This window comes from Pleurodeles waltl, chromosome 11 (genome assembly GCF_031143425.1).
Source record: "Pleurodeles waltl isolate 20211129_DDA chromosome 11, aPleWal1.hap1.20221129, whole genome shotgun sequence".
Lineage (NCBI taxonomy): Eukaryota > Metazoa > Chordata > Amphibia > Caudata > Salamandridae > Pleurodeles > Pleurodeles waltl.
Window position 1 is genome coordinate 916005998 of NC_090450.1, and position 20205 is coordinate 916026202.

A 20205-nucleotide genomic window follows, 5' to 3' on the forward strand; every position below is an offset into this window, starting at 1 on the left:
TACAGGCTATTGCAGAGGTATGCATAAATAAATAATGCAAGTGTCATATACCGGTTAATAAAGATTTACAGCCTCTTACGCCGATTCAATCTGCTGTGTTGCCATACACCAAGTTACACCACTACTATGGCCTCCATTATGAGTTCCTCACTATATCCAGAGGGAAAAGAGAGGCTAGTAGTAATGATTCTGGCTGGCATCTCCTCCTGCTATTAATGCAGATCACAAGTTAAAGCCCCTGGAATAGGGAATAACCTTCTGTACATGCAGGTATGAAATCCTTCTGCATGGTTTTCCCAATTCCGGGGAGTTAAATGCAAATGTTTACCACCTGATCAGAGCAGGGTGGGTCTGGGGTGTGAGGCAGGTGGCTGGGAGGGTACCTCAGGGTTGAGGAGGCTGCAGGCTCTCTGTGGGAAGCACTGCCTGCTCCATCCGTGGCGCCCGAGGAGGCAGGCAGAGTTCGGGCTTTGCCCCTGCCCTGCAGCCCCTGCCCCAGGTTTTCCAGGTGCAGATCTGCACCAGGGAAAACCAGTCCGCTGTTTCCGGGTTCCGATATTTCACTTACAGTAACCCCACACAATTCAAAATATCCCACTTGCCCAGAGCGGTTTCTCATCTGACCAACTCCCAGTGGGGGCACATATCAGATATATCACACTGCATGACAAGAATATCGCATCCACTTCATTGACCTCGCTACAATACCTTGGGGCACAGTGATTAGGCGAATGGCAAGGGTAGGCAAGTAGATGCAGTCAGGAAAGGTTTAGATGCAGTTATCTTGACGATGTAGTGATGGGCGGTGCAGTGGATGCAATATTTTTGTAGGTCGATATTTGCAACATTGATATAGCCTGATACAACCTAGAGTGCTGCTTGCCCGGTGCGCCTGTAAGCACGACTGTGCAAGACGGTAAAAATAGACTCACGTCTTCCACAAGCTCGGCTGGATGGGACTCGTGGGGCTGACAGCACCAGAGTGAGTTCCCAGGGGGGCGTATGATTGGATCCCGGTAGGGTATCCCTCCGCTAATGACCCACTAATGAGTTCCTCCTTTTGGAGCGTTGCAATTGGTGTGTTAAAAGGCACGGAATGAACACGTGATGCCTGTCTCCCGCGCCACGTAAATACCTCTGTCCTCTCTTCAACCCTTGATTATTCACACTTTAGCCCTGAATAAGTTAGACATAGTTAAGTGTGGGGAAACCGGGTGACTTGGGGGAACGAGTCCAGACACTAGCTCCGCACATAACTAGGCATCTTAGAAGTTAATCCTCGCAGAACGGGGAATAACTCTACACACCTGGTTTTAACAGGTAGAATTCCGCAAATAATTCCTAGTTCTGTGGAGATGAATGCTAACATGTATCACCTGCTCTGAAGAGGTACCAAACGTGAGCAAGGGGAGGGCTTCTGAGGACAGGGGAGGGTATGTACCGGCAGGGGGCATTACATCTCTTCCAAAGAAGTAAGGCAGGTGCGGGAGACGGGGGCTGGGCTGCACCCAAAGCGATTTACCAGACAGATTTTATGGAAAATCTGGATGAATTTATGATTGGGTGGAGCGGTATCCTCCTAGGCAAACGATTCCTCTTAAATGGCAATCAGGGCCCTTGTAGTGACCATACCGTTTAACAAGGGGCAGGAGGAAGGTTCTGCCTCCGAAAGACTTTGAATCAATCCTTGTCCTGTAATACGGTCTGTAAAAGAAAACTGGCAATTTCTGAGCTGATTTGCGTGGGCAATGCCAGTGTATTATTTGTTTAAAAAAAAAAAAGATTGGAAGCTGTTTTGTTGTTACGCCTCCAGCATAACAGGGAAAGATGCTTTCACATATGGGCTGAGATAAAGGCTAGTCCGGGGCAATGGGGGATGGGGTAACATAAATTGCAGTCACAGCATTCCATCGAAGGGGGGATCTCAGTGGGGGCGGTGGAACGTGTCGCCTTCAGGTTTAGGCTCTGTGTCTGAGCAAAGTTATGTGTATTCTAATTCCGACTTCTCCCAAAGACCAACTGAGTGATCGTCTGCAAAACCTTGACTCAGTACACCCCAGTTTCTGCTTTGTTTCTCCCCGCTCAGTGGCTGTTCGCAAGCCGTGTGATGAGGTAATTCGACACACGAGGTCTGCTGAAGGGCACGGTAGTCGAGCTGAGCTCCCCTTGCACAGGGTCTCCAGACAAAATTGATACATTTAAAAAGAATGATTGAGTTCTCGACCTTAGTGGCATCACTAAAACTATTTAACTTTTTAAGCTGCAGTGAATTTTAAAACGATGAAAGGCACCCTTGTGAAGTCCATCACAGGGACATCAACTGCTCTTTTGTCAAGGATGGGAAGAGTGGAGAGTGCATAATATTCCAGAGGCCAAAGTAGTTTCTTTAGGGGCCACAAAGTTGGGCTCCTGAGTGAACTTGTGCATGTGAAGCTCCTCGTGGTGGTTCTGCTTCTGCGGCACTATGGGTAGCAGTGACCGCTCTGCTTGAGTAGGAAAGTATGTGAGGGGTTGTGTAGTGGACAAGGGCAATAGGACCCAGCAACCACATGCCGCCCAGACCACTCCCCGGGACATTAGGCACCAGATCCAGAAGGGGGCGGGGTCAGGAAGTGAGACAGGAAAAGGTCAGTAGGGAATGATGATGAAACAGGAACACATGGTTGGAGGCCAGCTCTCCCACCAGTAGGCTCGCATGAACAAAGAACGCAATTCTCAATTTGCCTGCCTCCGGGTCCTCACTGTTGCGCTGGTGCACCGCGTCCAAGGAGAGGACATGAGCCATTGAGTTGTCACTCAGATTAAGCTTTACAGAGCCTCATGGAGAGAGAAGCAGAGGCTTCAGCTCATGCCAACTACCCAAGGTCAGCTCTTCGAGATGGTGGCAGAGTGGGTCTGAGTTGGCAGACTACAACTAGTGTCCTGGTAGCCAGCCCCCCCAGGAGTGAATGCCTGAATGTCTTATGGGCTTGTGGCGGGTGAGGGGAAGTGGCGGTGGACAGCCGTTGAGCCAGACCAATAGGGGGACTGCCCTTGCATTGGCTTGTATGACCGTGGATATGTGATTCGGTATAATTCAGGGGAGTGATGGGCAAGGCAGGTGGGAGCCTGTTTCTCCCAAGCAGTAACGAACATGAAACCACACAGGAGGAGGCCATCTTGGAAAGATGAAGGTCATGCATATCATCCAGATTTTAAAGCAGAGAGATGGTAATTGCAAACCAAAAGCATGAAAGTGCGGGTCGTTGTGGCATCTTTCTAGTAGAGGAAAGTCCAACATAGATCTAGAGGGTGCGTCCATTTCAGGTTTCAGTATAATCACCAAATAAGTAAGTTCTATATGCATTCACTCTGGATAAATGTGTTTTATGTGAATATACTGAAAATCTGTCATGGATCTGGGCCTCCTGAACTGACATTTGCGCCATGGTGTGAGGGAGAAGCTGGACAAAGTTTTGGGGACACAAAAACCAAAGGGCATTTGATACAGTGAATAACAAGGAAAACGGGAATCCTTTACAGACTGATACTGTGAATAACAAAGATAAAAGTCTCCTTTACCCACTGATACAGTGAACAGACCTCCTTTTCTGATACAGTGAATAACAAGGATATGAGCTCCCCATTCACCCACTGACACGGTGAATAACAAAGATAAGAAGACCTCCACCACGGGCTGATACAGCGTATAACAAGCATAAGGAGTTTGCTGTTATGGACTGATACAGTGAATAACAAGGATAAGAAACTGTATGGACCGAGGCATAGCATGCATAAGAAATCTGAGAATATCTCTTAGTGAATGAAACAAGGAGTATAACAAGTGTAAGACGATCTCTTTTAATAGCCGATGCTGTGTGTAACAAAGACAAGAACACCTCCTGGACCAACTGATACAGTGAATAACAAGGACAAGAAAATATATGTTACTAACTGATGCAGGGAACAACAAGGATAAGATGATCTATTTTACCAATTGAGACAGTGAATAAGAGGTATAAAAAGATCTCTTTTACTGACTGAGACAGTGAATAACAAGGATACGAAGACCTCCATGACCAACTCATACAATGAATAACAAGGATAAGAAAATCTATGTTACTGGGTGATAGGGGGAATAAAAAAGGTACATCCAACCAGCCCAAGAGAAAGAGCAACAGTATTTTTATTTCCATTATTTTGTGGTAACAGAAGGGTTGCCAATAGGCTAAGGGGCGTATTTATTAAAGATGTGAGCTGCCCTTGCGCCACGCAACGATGTGCAAAAGCGACGCAACTCTTAAGTTAGATTTATCAAGCCATGCAAGCCACACCTTGTGTGACCTTGTCTGGCTTGATAAATCTAGAGTAACGCATCGCAGCACAAATCGTTCCATTGTATTGCTCTGCCCTGGGAAGGCGTTCCATGGGTGGAGTATGGGTGTTCACATCTATCCATCCATGGATATTGGCGCATTTCCAGATTTACCATCAGTAGTAGATCTGGGAATGCGTCAAAATCCTACGCCCCCCAGGCAAGGCATAACAAGGACAAATATCTTTTCATTTTTCCTCGTTACTTCCTCTTTCTATGTGTACTGCATAATGCAGCACACATAGAAAGAGGCATTGTTTTCGTGCAAGAAGGTGCCCCTTCCTGCACAAAAACAATCCTGTTTACAGCGCAGGCACCCTTGCACCATGGCGAAAGAATGCCTGCATTGGCACTAGGCAGCACATTGTGCGCCTGTGCAGGGAAAGGACACTAATGCACCGTACAATGTTAACTACAGACCACTCCTACCCTTCCCCTGTCACGCAGCGCGGTGCAGTAAGGTGACCTGCTGCGCTGCATACTTATTAAATAAATACGCCCCTAAATGGTGAAGGATGGCTGTATTGATTGGTTGTCTTTCTTCTATTTCCACGATCTTTGGTGTCATGAAATAAGCACCAGTGGTGCCCACCGGCAACCACAGGCACAAATTAAGTTCTGCCTCTGCTGATTACAGACCTTTTGCAGATATGGACTCTCATGGGAGAGTAAGGTATATTCATGAATTACCCTTTACTCCTCAACAGTGCTAGAGGTGGCCCCCCCTCATAAGCAAATGCCTTACAAAACATTTAAATAAACATAATAATAAAATAATGGTACCCTTAGCTGAAGCAATTCTTTATAAGTGTTTCCTCTTGTATGACGTGGCACTAGCACCACTTTGCAATATTAGTCATAAGGGATAAAGTGAATTGGCTCCTGTATAATGAGCCTTAATCCCTGCTTGATTGCAGGCATCTCATACAACATCAATGTAAACTAATGTTTTTCACAAAGACCCACCTAACTGAAGCAACCCTTGGCCAGAGTGTTTGTCTTCGGCCCACTCTCCTTCATAGATGTCACCGTTTGCAAAATACATTCGCCCCCAGCCGCTTCTCTGACCGCCCTTCCAGTCCCCTTCGTAGTATTCCTTGTCGGAGTAAAAATGTGTCCCGTAACCCTAAAAGGAAAGCAATTGAAAAAAAACTTATAAACTTCCTCACATCCCAAATCAGATATTTTTATAGCATTTCATGTTTCAGATCAGTCTGAAAAGTATTTAACTTTATTTAAAGTTTCAGCATACAATAATTTAACATATTAGTTCAAAATTTCAAAGATTGTGTATCAAAATAACAACAGAAACATCAAGTTACCAGTCAAAATATTGAGGACAAAATATCGAGAAGGTAAGTGCATATAGGTGAGTACAGATGTAATATTCTTAACTACACATCTGCGTACCTTGATGATATATATAGTATGTGGGCAGAATTTTTATCTACAGTTGAAAATTACAATTTCTGATTCACAGAATCAGGATTTAGGCCCTCATTACAACCTCAGCGGTCTTCTTAGCGGGCGCCAGAATACCGCCAGTGCTGGCGGTATTCCTGGCTCCCTATTTCGACTTTTCCGCTGGGCCAGCGGACGGTAACAGTGTATTCGGCGGCAATGCTGATGTGCCGAAATTTGGGCAGTGAAATGCGCGATGGGGCTATGCCTGAGGGCCCCTGCACTGCCCATGCCAATTGCATGGGCAGTGCAGGGGCCCTCAGGGGCACCCCAAGACCCCCTTACCGCCAGCCTTTCCATGGTGGTGTTTACCGCCATGGCCAGGCTGGTGGTCAGGGACTCCTAATCCCCAGGACAGCGGTGGGGCCGGCGGTATGGCCGTGGCTATAGCACCACTGTCATAATAGCTGGCGGAACACCGCCGGCCTGTTGGTGGTGTTACTGCCAGCTTACCGCCGGCTGGCAGGGTCATAATGAGGCCCTTAATGATTCTTGTAATGATAACTTTTACTTACGACTGCAGAATAATCTCCAAGTATGACAGTTTTTCTGCATTTATACATAATATTAGAGATGAGGACATTGCTGTTCTTAGGAATCGTGCAAAGGGCTAGCTACTGGGAAAGTAGACACCATTAATTTTTGACATGGATATTCACAAACTTCGCCACTTTTTGCATTCAATTTTCACACCTTTTAGTTCCAACGAAGAATGGTGTGTGTGCAAAACACTCCCTTATATCATAGGGTGTACAGACAGGTTCTCTCCACCTGTAAACATTTTCTAAGTGGAGGAAAATGTACAAAAAAATAAAAAGTAACACAACTGTAACATGACAGATATTCCTCCAGTAATTTAGGGTACTAGATTGGAAATTATAGTTTGCGTACATTTCTGTGATCAGCCCATGGGTTGTATGGGAATCCCAGAGAATGAGGAACTTTATGAGAATGGAAGGTGTATGCCGATAACTTGGAAAGTTATTTTTTCTTCCAGTGTCAGAGCAATACTTAAGAGCTAAGTCAATTTTACAAAACTTCCATTTTAGGTGTTCTAGGAACTCAGAGGGTGAAAAAACAGAATATGACCTGCAAAACATTCTTTACCTTCCTCCAACAGTGAAAGATGCACATGCCCTCTGGGACAGCCAGGAGGGTTGTTTGATTGGGTCCAAAGCCTATGTATTTGAAATTAGGGAAAAAGGTTGGTGCACCCCATGTAGATTAATGTCAGGGGCTCCCCTTACAGTTCAGAATTGTTTGAAGAGAACTACTTTCAAATTGATCAAACCTCAGGTTTGTAACACTTCTGACATTTTATTCATATCAGGGTAAAATGATATTTATGGGGATTTGAGGAGTATCCTTTTAACGATTTTCCATTAAGAAAAAAGCAAAGGCGACAGCTTTAGTCCTTTTTTATGGATCAATAAGGGTTACATTCTCGAGAAACAAGTGAAGGAAGAGTGGGGGATCTGTTTCAGCAAACCACTAGCAAAAATACATTTTGAAGCATTTTTACCCCATTGTTTTGAAAGGCAGTATATATTTTAGAGATTACTGTACAAATAAACTGCTTTCTCTTCTCAAAGACCTCTCATTAAAATGAGCTAAAATGTGGTAGTATATAAAGAGTATGTATAATTTTTAATTAAACTGAATAAATGTGTAAAGGGAACTAGATGTACATCCTTCCACTGAAATAAATAAAAAATATGCAGAATTGTGAGCTTTTTGTCAAAATAAGACATAGTTCAGAGAAAGTGTAAAAGGAGTCTGGGGAAATCCGAAAGTATTATCATTAAAAAGTTGTTTAAAAAAAAAAAAAAGAAAACAAACTCATTACCAATTTTATACATTTTTATGGATGAAACCTAAAAAATCAAATAAAGCAAATGGCATTAACAATATACAATAGCCCTATAGTTGGCAACATGTTCAGTTTCAAACTCTCCTGTACCTTCATCAAGATGTACTAAATCCACGGCTAGAGGCCAAATAGGCCCAACAAAAATCACTATTTAGTCATCAATTTGTGCATTCTCTAGGATGAAACACTAGACATTCCTTTGATTCAAAGTGTGTGCTCTTATTTAAGTGATTTCAAGGATTCTTCAGCATTGCGACTCAAATGGGATTTTCTCCGGCTACCTTTGTTGCCTCTTGGGTGAAAACATAACACAAAGCAACTCTGTCCACCCAGGCGTTTGTAACATAAAGAAAGCCAACAGCATCAGTAGGTCTTACGCATGTTATTATGGGCAGATGTAAGCTATAAAAATGCTCGTCACATATCACAATTAGCCCATAGCAGCCTTGCTTGCAAAACACAAGCTCATGCTATCTCTTGCAACCATCCAATTACACCATTTCCACGGCTCAGTGGCCCCATTTCCTGTTCTTCTGTGTCACATCAGGGGTGCTAAGGTCACTAGACCACTCCTGTGTCCTAGTTGCAATATGGTGGCTGCCTCCCTTCCTCCTCCATAGTCTATATCCATCTATGCCTTTTTATGTGCAGCTCACTTCTTTTTAGGTGAAGGTACAGATTAATGTGTACTAAAAACTGAGTTACCAGAATATCATGACTATAATATTGAGGACCAAAATATTGACAGGTTTGTATATATAAGTATTCTATACTTAACTGGTCATAGATGTATGATACATATATCTTCAAGGTACATTGATGTGGAGTTAAGAATAGTAAATCTATACTTACACACAATGAGTGAGACTGTAGTTCAAGGTATGGGATTCACACAAAACATATAAAACTATACACATATGTTGAGCACACACACCCAATCAGTGAGAGTTGGAAAGGGAGGCTTACAATTAATTAGCAGGTCTGTGCTCCAAGTAATTAAACCTACCAACAATGGCTTAGACCATGTTCCAAGAAGTAAAACTCAAATCCAATCAGTTAAGACTGTACTCCAGTGTTTAATACTTGCATCCAATGCAGGAGATTGTGCATCAATGTTTGCGATTCAAATCCAAAGAAAGAGACTGTGCCACAAGGTGTAGGGCTCACTTCAAATAAGAGAGGCTGTGATTCAACAAGTGAATCATACAATGAGTGAGATTGTGCTCCAAATGAGAGGCTCACAAATTGCACACACTGAAGGCGACTGTGCTTCAAGGCATGAGAAGCGGACGCAATTAATGAGACTGTCTCTTTATTCTTTGTCCCGGTATCCCTCCCCACGTTTGATCTATTGTAGTAGACTTAACACCTACCCCAAAGTTGGCCAGGAAACTGCCATGTTCAAAGTACTCCATCAGGACAGAGGAGGGTTTCCTTCCAAAAAGGCAGTATCTGACATTGGAAGAGTCATTTATGTAAGGGAATTCAGGGGAGGGGAGTGTTGTTGTGTCCAGCAAAAAGGCCATCAATACATTTGTTGGAGGGTGGAATTTTCACCACAATAAGCGGCAGTGCTTAATTTGTAAATAAAAACGTGCCGGTGCCCAAAGCCCTTCTCTGAACGTCACGACTGCTGCAATTAAATGTGCGAGCAAGGTATACTGAGACAGCGTAATCCTGAAGCCATCTCGGGCCTCTTCAATTCATTTACAGCCACTCCCTGCACCTTCAGCTCGCTCTTGCAGCTTTCTGTTTTTTCACTTTGTGACGCTTTTTCATATATCTCTTCCTCTGTCTTTCCCATATGTGTCTTTTGCTCGCAGGAAATCCTTGAGTCAGAAGAATAAGTGCCGGCCCTCAAAAATAACTGCTGGTGCCCTACACCGGAAACACCCGGCTCAAATTAAGCACTGATATGTGGGCACTAAAAAAGTTCTTTCAAAGTGGGAGTACCTGATTATGATTCATGTACCTTGTCTTCTTAACATTCTGGGAGTGTTTGCATCATATTAGAAACAAGATGCTTATCTTTGAGTAAAAGAATGTGAGCCTTATCATGGTGTTTTTCTACGGAGGTAACTCTGCCAAACATGGTGCAGGATCAGTTTCTCTCAGCTGGCTAGCTGATCTGCATTTTGCCAAAGCCAGTGACAAAGCCATAGGCATGGCTGCTAAGTAGAAGACCGTAAAAAAGAGCAGTCATACTGCAAGCAGGAAATCTGCCCTTTTTTCTGGATTTACAAATACCACTCTTCCCTAAATTAAGCCCTACAATTTCCTCAAGCCATTCAAATCACCTCATATGGATTGATTCAAAACTAAAGTCTGCGGATAGAACCCCCCCACTCCAAAAGTGTAGTGGTCAGCCTCTCTTGTGATGGTGATATGTCTGAGAATCCCATCCCTCAAGTAGGAGTCTTAGAGAATGACCAGCGCTGCACTGTCCCTTATGTATCCTCTTCTTTTCACCAGCGGCGGCAGGGGCAGTTGGTCATGCCCAAACCCTGAGACCCAACAAATAAAAACGAATTTTACTTTTAAGGCTCAGCCCCTCAGGCAAACTGGGCTCTCCAATCATTCTGTTTTTTTTATGCAAAAGTTCCACCTTCTGCTCTAGTTGTTTAGTTACTCCGGGCTGGAATTCATCATTGTGCTGTTGCCCATTTGTTTTCAAATCCTCAGATTTTTATGCCATTTGGCTTGAAATGTTTCTTCCACCTTTTCAAGGGAGTCCATCAATGTTCTCCATGTTGTTCCTTCAGCTCTCAAGTCTTACTCTCATAGGGCCTCCTCACAACTCAGCTGCAGTGGGATAAAATGTTTTGTAGCATTTATTTTCCCATTTTAACTCCCATATCATTGGTTGCCACATCTGGGTATCTTTTTTCATTGATAGGCAAAGTTTCCTTACAGTCTTTCCACACATTCTCTTCTACCCTTCCAAGGGAGCTCTATTCGTCTGCTGTCTTACAAGGGCAGCCCTTCATCACGGGTGCAGCTGCCTCTGAGGTTGCTTGTGTTCCCCCTCAAAGGGGAAAGTGCCTTGGAATTTGGTCGGGCTGTACCTATTGGAGCACGACCAAGTCTGACTTGCATAAGCCTGGTCCCCGTCTGTAGTGAGCAAACAGTAAATTACCCTTCCATAAACCCTAACACAACCTACTAGGGAGCAGATCATATCTATTTAAAACAAGCATTTGCAATGCAATGGGTCTCGCATTCGCTCGAGTTAAAGTTATTAGTGTTGTAACTTCCTAACCGGACTTTTCTTGCCACATAAACTGAAAATGAAAAGTAAAATAGTTTCACATAAGTGAGGTGACTGCTGCCATAAGCGCAAAGCAGACACACAAAAGGACACAGAATTTCACTTGCAGTGAAACATATCGGAAAAAGTGCAATTATCCATGTAACCGGCAAAAGTGAAAATATCCATGTAACAGGGTCGATGTCATTCAAAGCGCTCGACTACTGCCCAGCAAGATCACGCTGCCTACGAATTAAAGAGAAAAAGTAGTCCAGAAACCATATGGAAAACATGGAGCCTCATATGTTTTCATTAGTTGGCTGGTGCGCTCGAGGCGGGCTAAACACCGGAAAAGGCTTGACTCATGCATGCCTTTTACTAATTAAATCAAGAGAATTTTAAAAAGCAAGCCCAAGAACAAACCAAACTGATGGGCGTGACATGGGTGTGGTTAAAAGCCCACAGAGAGATTACACCAGGACAGAGAGCATTGTGCTGGACCCTCAAAAACAGGAATGTAACATGGAGAAGTGCACTTCTATAACTCCCCAAGAAAGTAGGATTGTGCACCTGAAGCTGCCAATGATAGTAATAAAGGGGAGAGAACTCTTTGGCAGTTCCCAAGTGGCAGAAACCTGTAAAGGTGACTTAGAGAAAGTACTGATTGTCTTGAACGTCAATATGTACAAAAGTGCCCAACCACACTTTGATCAAGAGAGCTTTTGGAATGCAAATGATGGGAGAGTGGAGGACAAAATGAGATGAATGAAATGAGGTTGGTTATTGGTCTCCTCGATGACCGCACCATTAGAAGTGCATGAGCCCTTGCTGCACCAGGCAGGAGACCAGGCACTGTGTTACAGAAGTGTTGGTTCCTCAATGCATTGGCAACTGTGTGTTTATGTTACGTTACCAATATAGATTTTTTTCAACCAAGTCAACATCAGGCAACAGCACTGTCAGTCCGCACTCATGCTGCACCTTCATGCACCTTACTGATTAGTAGCGGAGTGTCTACGTGTCCCTTGCATGGCCTGCTGCTTCTGCAAGAGCAATGTGGGTTCTCGCCCTGCAGCCGCTGGCTGCAAACTGCTGAGGAGGTGGTAGTGCCACTATGACACAATCTCCACACTGACAGGCATCAGCAGATATCCTTGGAGAAGGTAGAGCTAGGCCGGCTGACACTATGACTGGAGGCGGTGGAGACAGTGAGCTTTGGGCCGGGAGGGTTGGTAGAGGGACCCAGGCTGAATAGTGATCAGAACAGTCAACTAGCACTAACTCCACACACAACCCCTTTCGCTTCACTTGTGGTGTGCGTGGCGCTTTGCAAAGGGTCTGCCATGTCTTCCCACTTGCTGGCCAGCACCATGCCTTCTTCTCTGCAGTGCCTACATGTGGGCCTGAGCTGGTGTGACAGAAGAAAAGGTCAATCTTCATTGCTTTCCTTTGCAGTTTTACTGCAGGAGTTTGTTATCCTGCTTTCCTGTCTGTCTCTCTCTGAAGAGAGTGCAAGTTCCTCTCCAGCCTGTAATTCGTTTAGGAATCTCTGCTGGGAGACAAGCCAGCAAGAGCTTAATCTTCGTCAAAGGTATGTCTGGGTAAAAATGCTATCTGCAATGAGATTAAGCGTGATTTTAACCAAAAATGGAAACAATATTGGCAGCTCTCGAAGATGTTTTTATGAACTGGCTCCGACCTAAAGCCTAGGCCTCCATCAAGCCCTTTCCTTACCTTGGTTGCGCCGTGACACTACCACGATGGACAATGCCTTCGGTTGACCTCTCAGGTGCAAGGTCCTGTCTAAGGAAGGATGTTTTAGAACGTGCCAGAGGTCTACTTGCACCTCTCTTTAACCCTATAAATCCCGTGTTTTGTGTTCAGCCCCTTTCAACGAGCTAGATTTCATTTTGAAAACTTGTTTTAACTAAGGCCCTGATTTATATTTTTTGAAGCAAATCTGCGATAGCGCAGGTTTGCGCCAAAAACTATACCACCGGCTAGCGCCATTCCTGGATGCCAGCCGGGCATCATATTTAAGCTATGACGCTAGCCGGTGGTAAGGCCCAGTTAAGGTCAAAATTATTGACGCTAACCAGGTGGGCATAGCGGAAACTCAAGGTTGTGCGTGGAAGAATGGCGCTAGTCCGGTGAGAGTAAAAAAAATGACTCTAAACTGATTAGCGGCATTATTTCCACGCACAACTCCCATGGACATGACTCCTGTCTAAGTAAAGACAGAAGTCAAGCCCCCCAGCCCAATGGTCATGCCCAGGGGACTTAAGTCCCCTGTCCATGGACATTGGGCACAGTGCCATGTAGGGGGGCCCAAATGAGGCTCCTTTATGGCACTTTGCAAAAAAATAAAAATACTTACCTGGACTTAACTGGGATGGGTCCTCCCATCCCTACGTGTCCTCCAGGTGTGGGTGTGTGTGGGTGTCTCTGAGAGCAGGGAAGGGCACCTGTAGCCCCACAGGTCCCTTAACCCCTGCCCTGACCCAGGCGTTAAATAATGGTGCTAAGCAAGTATAGCGCCATTATTTAAGACCCTCCCCCTCCTCCTGTGCGGGATTTTTGCACGGGAGGAAAAATAAGGCGATAGGGCCTTTGATTAATTTTTTGTCCGGGAACGCCTACCTTGCATCTCATTGACGCAAGGTAGTTTTCCGCAGGCAAAAAATGACTTTAACTCCAATATTTTGGTACCAGACATGTCTAGCGTCAAAATATAAATATGGAGTTAAGTTTGCGCAGGATTTGTGTAAAAAAAAAATGACGCAAATCTGGTGCAAACAGAGTATAAATATGTCCCTAAATTCGGCTGCGCTTGGGGCGCTCACAGGGCAAATTCACCCTTTCTTCAGTTATTAATTATCTATTATAATAAGGCTTTGCAAAGCGCTAAACATCACTCTGCAATCACTTAAGAGTGCTAGGCTGTCAAGAAGAGCTGATAAGACATTTCTTCACTGATTTTTTAATTTATATAAATGTCTGTAAACTGATATTTCGCGTTTTAGAAAACACAGTAAATAAACTTATAAGACAACCATAGATCAAGAAAGGGCTAACTTGCTTGGTGAGGTCACCTAGCTTTGGTGACTACAGCCAGGACCTGTTTTACACATGAGCCCTGGCAAGGGGGCGGGGGGCTGCACTCACAATGACACTGAAAGGGTTAAACGGACACCTACGATGAGTCGGGGCTGGCGACTGGGCAAAGTGGTGGGGCGGGGATGGGGGGGAACAAAACAAAACAAAAAAAAAAAATATATATATATATATATATATATATATATATATATATATATATATATATTAAAAATAAACTTACCTTAAAGTTTCCGCCGCGCTGCTGCCGCACTCCAGGCACAGGCTCCCAGCCTGCCCTGCGCCAATCATGACGCTGCTCACAGCAGCGTTATGATTGGATGGAGCGCCCTGGGAGCCTGGGCCTGCTCTCGCCAACCCGGCAACAGAGAGTCCTTGTGCGCATGTGTGTTTGACTGGGCCTAGTTATTCTACATACTTGGACATGGAAGATTGGTTTCATCAGAGGAAGAGAAGAAGAGTTTAGGGGAATTGGGTGATGGTGCAACTAGTATGAGGAATAAAGTATCCCCTCACAAACACACAAAAAAATATTATAAGTCGTCTTGGAGTTCCGTGCCCCTATAGAAGAACTCTGCCTGCGTCCTCCAGCCTTCAATTTGGTGAAGTCCCTTCGAGTGGCAATATCACCATAAGTACTTAAGGGGCGATACTTTAACTATGCCCTATACTGCGATGCAACATACATTTAATAATTGAGAAATGTTACATCTGCATCTCAGCCGCAGGGATGAGCAGCCTGGTTTTCCCAAGGCACCGCTGTTTTCCTAAATGTATTAATAAATCACAAAACAGTCTAAGCCTGCTTTTGCAATATATTCATGAGGAGGCAGTACCATCAGTACCACTAGGTGGAGCCATGAAATGGTTAGTTATCCAACCCTGCAAAAGTTTCTAACAGGCCTGCTCGGTTCTAATAACAGTTGCTTAAAACAAACTTTGGCAAAGCCAATAGGTCTAACCTATGCAAGAGCTATCAGCTTTGCCAATCTGCTTTACCCATGTTGTACACCGATGTGGCTGCTGTTCAGAATGGCTAAAACGTAGAGTACAGTGGCGCACAGTGTCATAGAGTGCCATGAAGTGGAGTGTTGTGGATTGGAGTCAAGTAGATTGGAGTGGACTATCGTAGAGTGGAGTGTTATGGAAGAGAGTAGTGTGCCCAGATGTGGAGGGCAACAGAATGGAGGGGAGTGGAGTGGAAAAAACTGTCACAGAGTGGAAGGGCATAGTGTGGAGTAGAGTGAAGTGTCGTAGAGTGGAGGGGCATAGAGTTGAGTAGTATAGAGTGCCCTAGAGTGGAGTGACATCGAGTGTTGTTGAGTGGATGGGCACAGAGTGTTATAGAGTAGAGGAGCTTAAGGTGTCGTAGAGTTGAGAGGTGCGTCATGAAATAAACATGTAAATCTAAATTATGATTTCTTAGCAATCTTTTCAAGGTACTGGATTTCTTAGTTATGGGTGTGTGATTTTCATCTGATTCCATTAAAGATTGCTTAAAAAACATACATCGCCCCACACTGAAGTAAAAGATTGTATGAAATTACAGAATGTCAGCAGTTCAAAAGGAACTGTGGTGTCACTTGTGCTAACCGTACAATTTTGGAGACAACTATGTCACTATATCTAACTCATGTCAATACAACAAATGTGAGAAAAGGCCTAGTAATTCGAAATTGCAGAGTATGGTGAAAAGGCAAGAAAACCTATAGATCATAGAATTAAAAAAACAGGATTCTTCATAATGTATCATCTCATTTGGGAATCCTGAAGGTAACATTGGTTTGACCAATGAGAATATTAGAATGTCCTTCGGTAACTATTACTCAGAATCACACAAAGAAAACGGTGTAGCCTTGGAGGGTGAAAATGAAGAAAACTTGATAAATGTACAGATGTCTGATATTAATCCATATAATAAGAGATTTTGTGTCTAAAGAAGTCATTACTGAGGAGATTCTAACCCTAATTAACACGTTATGCCTGCCTGGAGGGCTTCCTGCTTGACTCCTATTCTAAATTTCAAACACCTTTTGTAGGAAGTTAGCTCTGTATATACTATTTAAGTAAGAAATAGTGTGCACAGAGTCCAAGGGTTCCCCTTAGAGGTAAGATAGTGGCAAAAAGAGATAATTCTAATGCTCTATTTTGTGGTAGTGTGGTCGAGCAGTAGGCTTATCAGAAGGTAGTGTTAAGCATTTGTTGAACACACACAGGCAATAAATGAGGAACACCCACTCAAAGACAATTCCAGGCCAATAGGTTTTTATATAGAAATATATATTTTCTTAGTTTATTTTAATAACCACAGGTTCAAGATTTACAAACAATACTTTAAATGAAAGGTATTTCACTCAGGTATCTTAGGAACTTTGACTTATCACAATAGCATGTACAGTTTTGGCAAAAATGGCAATAAGTTATTTTAAAAGTGGACACACTGCAAAGGGCCGGTCAGGTGCAGAGGTCAAAGTGGTGCCCAAAACACATAGGCTTCAATGGAAATAGGGGTGCCCCGGTTCCAGTCTGCCAGCAGGTAAGTACCCGCGACTTCAGAGGGCAGACCAGGGGGGTTTTGTAGGGCACTGGGGGGGGGGACACAAGCAGGCACAGAAAGTACACCCTCAGCTGCACAGGGGCGGCCGGGTGCAGAGTGCAAACAGGCGTCGGGTTTTCAATAGAGATCAATGGGGAGATCCGGGGGTCTCTTCAACGATGTAGGCAGGCACAAGGGGGGCTCCTCGGGGTAGCCACCACCTGGGCTAGGCAGAGGGTCGTCTGGTGGTCACTCCTGCACTGGAGTTCGGTTCCTTCAGGTCCTGGGGGCTGCGGGTGCAGTGTGGTTTCCAGGTGCCGGGTTCCTTGAAGCAGGCAGTCGCGGTCAGGGTGAGCCTCTGGATTTCCTCTGCAGGCGTCGCTGTGGGAGCTCAGGGGGGTCAACTCTGGATACTCACGGGCTCGCAGTCTCCAGGGAGTCCTCCCTGTAGAGTTAGTTTTCCACAGGTCGAGCCGGGGGCGTCGGGTGCAGAGTGGAAAGTGTCACACTTCCGGCGGGAAACGTGTGGTCTTTAAAAGTTGCTTCTTTGTTGCAAAGTTGCAGGTTTGTTGAACAGGGCCGCTGTTCTCGGGAGCTTCTTGGCCCTTTTAGATGCAATTTAGGGGTGTGTTTAGGTCTGGGAGGGTAGTACCCAATGGCTACTGGCCCTGAGGGTGGCTACACCCTCTTTGTGCCTTCTCCCTGTGGGGAGGGGGGCACATCCCTAATCCTATTGGGGGAATCCTCCATCTGCAAGATGGAGGATTTCTAAAAGTAAGAGTCACCCCAGCTCAGGACACCTTAGGGGCTGTCCTGACTGGGGAGTGACTCCTCCTTGTTTTTCTCATTATCTCCTCCAGCCTTGCTGCCAAAAGTGGGGGCAGTGGCCGGAGGGGCGGGCATCTCCACTAGCTGGGATGCTGTGGTGCTGTAACAAAGGGGGTGAGCCTTTGAGACTCACCGCCAGGTGTTACAGTTCCTGCAGGGGGAGGTGAGAAGCACCTCCACCCAGTACAGGCTTTGTTCCTGGCCACAGAGTGACAAAGGCACTCTCCCCATGTGGCCAGCAACATGTCTGGTGTGTGGTAGGCTGGCAAAACTAGTCAGCCCACACTGGAAGTCAGATATGTTTTCAGGGGGCATCTCTAAGATGCCCCCTGGGTGTATTTCACAATAAAAATGTACACTGGCATCAGTGTGCATTTATTGTGCTGAGAAGTTTGATACCAAACTTCACAGTTTTCAGTGTAGCCATTATGGTGCTGTGGAGTCCGTGTTTGACAGACTCCCAGACCATATACTCTTATGGCTACCCTGCACTTACAATGTCTAAGGTTTTGCTTAGACACTGTAGGGGCATAGTGCTCATGCACCTATGCCCTCACCTGTGGTATAGTGCACACTGCCTTAGGGCTGTAAGGCCTGCTAGAGGGCTGACTTATCTATGCCATAGGCAGTGTGAGGTTGGCATAACACCCTGAGAGGAGTGCCATGTTGACTTAGTCATTTTCTCCCCACCAGCACACACAAGACTGCAAGTTTTGAACTAAGATTGCTGATGGAATTTGGGGAAGGGTGATCCTTTACCAAGTGTGCGTTGCCTAAGACCAGGTCGATTTTCTCATGTTCATCCTACTGAGTGAGAAAAAAGATACTTCTTCAAGTATTTTGTGATTTTGTGTGGCAAGTGGAAAACACTTCCAAGTTCTCTTGGAATTCTTTAAAGGGTGACTGCAACGGAGGAAGTTTTGGATTCACTGATTTATCATTCATCAGTCAGCCTTCTACCATCACCAGCTCCCTATTGATATCTTCTAGAGAAGATAAACCTGGATGGATGACAGTAGATAACCAAACTATGCCTCCTTTTTCTGTTTAACACTCAATTTGAATGATAAGAAAGTGGGAACCCTCATCTTTCACCCCAAGTTTCTAGAATCTTACTGAACACAAAGAAAAACCTTGCAGACAGCATGAGCCACGGCAAGCCTTAATTCAATGAATTGTCTTTATGGAAAGATTCTCTTATTACATACATTTCCCAAAAGACAATAAGAGGCCTCTATACTTTGAACCAAACCTGTCTTTACTTACTTTAACATTTTAACTACCCAAAAGAGGGCATCATAGCTATACGTGCCTCTGTAGAATCATTCCATATTGAGCATCACAAGGTGGTGGATTGAATCTAGTAACTGTCTCTTCTTTTGTGCTTAGGTTAATGGTTAATTCTGCTACTGTATTTTCTAAATAATCAAAATCTGTCAAAACAATCTGCATTTGGACAAAATATGTGATATGTAATATGTAGATTTAGGTCTTCCCTTGTCAGATTCGAGTTGGACCTCTATTCTTAGTGAAAACATTTGTAAACTCCAGACATTGCTCTTTGGCTTTCCCAACAAATTTTGATTTTCAGAAAATACAGCGGTCAAGTACCTACACGCACAGCTGTTTTTTCAAAGACAATTATGTCTGCTGAGGTTGCAATAATGATTCTGGCTCTTTTTGCCATGTAGTATGATCTTGTGACCAGCTGTCTATGTTTGACTTCTCGGGGGAGGTGTTTGCATACTTGAGTCTTATTTTAAATTTAGAACGAAAGAGTTCCCTCTCTGTTGCATTATTGCATGGGGACGAAGGACTCAGATTTTTATGTTCTGACAAATGTACATTTGGGATTCATGCATTAGTTGTTGCTTAGAAAACAATGTTTCCCTTAAGGAAAACTAGACAAATGTTTAAGGTGGAAACTTGGTTAAATGATTTAGCTCATCCAGCTACCATGGAACAATCTTTCAACAGACATAAAGGCACTTTATGTACTTGTAAAACAATATGGACTACATTAAATTACTATCAATAATAATGGTGATTAATTCTAAAGAGAAAGGGTCTCTGTTTTTATGTGGTTTGTAAGTGTAGCCTTGCGTATGTCACTTTTTTTTCTACAGGGATGGAGGAGGAGGGTTTAAAAGGGATCAAAGGTAAACTTACTGATTATATAACCCAATGCCATTCAAAAGTTGTTGCAAAAGAGATATTCGTAGGTCTTCACACACTTCCCTTAGTTTGAGAATGCTAAGTTGTTCTCTTGATACTGGACACCCACACAAAAGAGGGACAGCTTGTTACAAATCACACTCGTGCACATGCACGTGCCACTGAAGCAGGCTGCATTTTCCAATGGGGCAATTTTTCCATTCTCGCAAATCATTAATTTAATAAACAGCAACAGATGGTACCCAGCAGATGGCTGAGAGACAGAAGGAGTATGTAAAGGCATTCTCTAACTGTTTAGGGGCCTGCACACACCAAGCGCCACAAGTCCTGAGCAAACTATTAATGGGGGCCTTCTCTTTCTATTTGTGATTATGTAGTTATATGGTTAGGCTTATCAGATGGTCCCATGCCTCCAGGTGCAGAGATTTACTTATACAAATCATTGTTTTAAGGATGTTACTAAACCCAGAGTGCAACTCACAGAGGGCACTTGGTATTCAGTGAAAGCCCAGAAGTGGAAACAAGGTGCCCCATTGAACTGTGGTTATGTGGTAACCATGTGTATGATTAAACTATCTCCTTTTTAGGGTCGAGCCTGCTTGCGCATGCGTATCGCTTGC

General features: G+C 44.3%; 1 protein-coding gene across 1 annotated transcript in view; it reads right to left on the reverse strand.

The window, feature by feature from the left end:
- The window catches only part of MORN3 (MORN repeat containing 3), a 117881-nt gene that overhangs the window by 39549 nt on the left and 58127 nt on the right, over nucleotides 1-20205 (reverse strand). The window contains exon 4 of the mRNA XM_069214910.1: nucleotides 5321-5480. Within this exon, the coding sequence (XP_069071011.1) occupies nucleotides 5321-5480 (160 nt within the window). The remainder of the gene's footprint in view (nucleotides 1-5320; nucleotides 5481-20205) is intronic.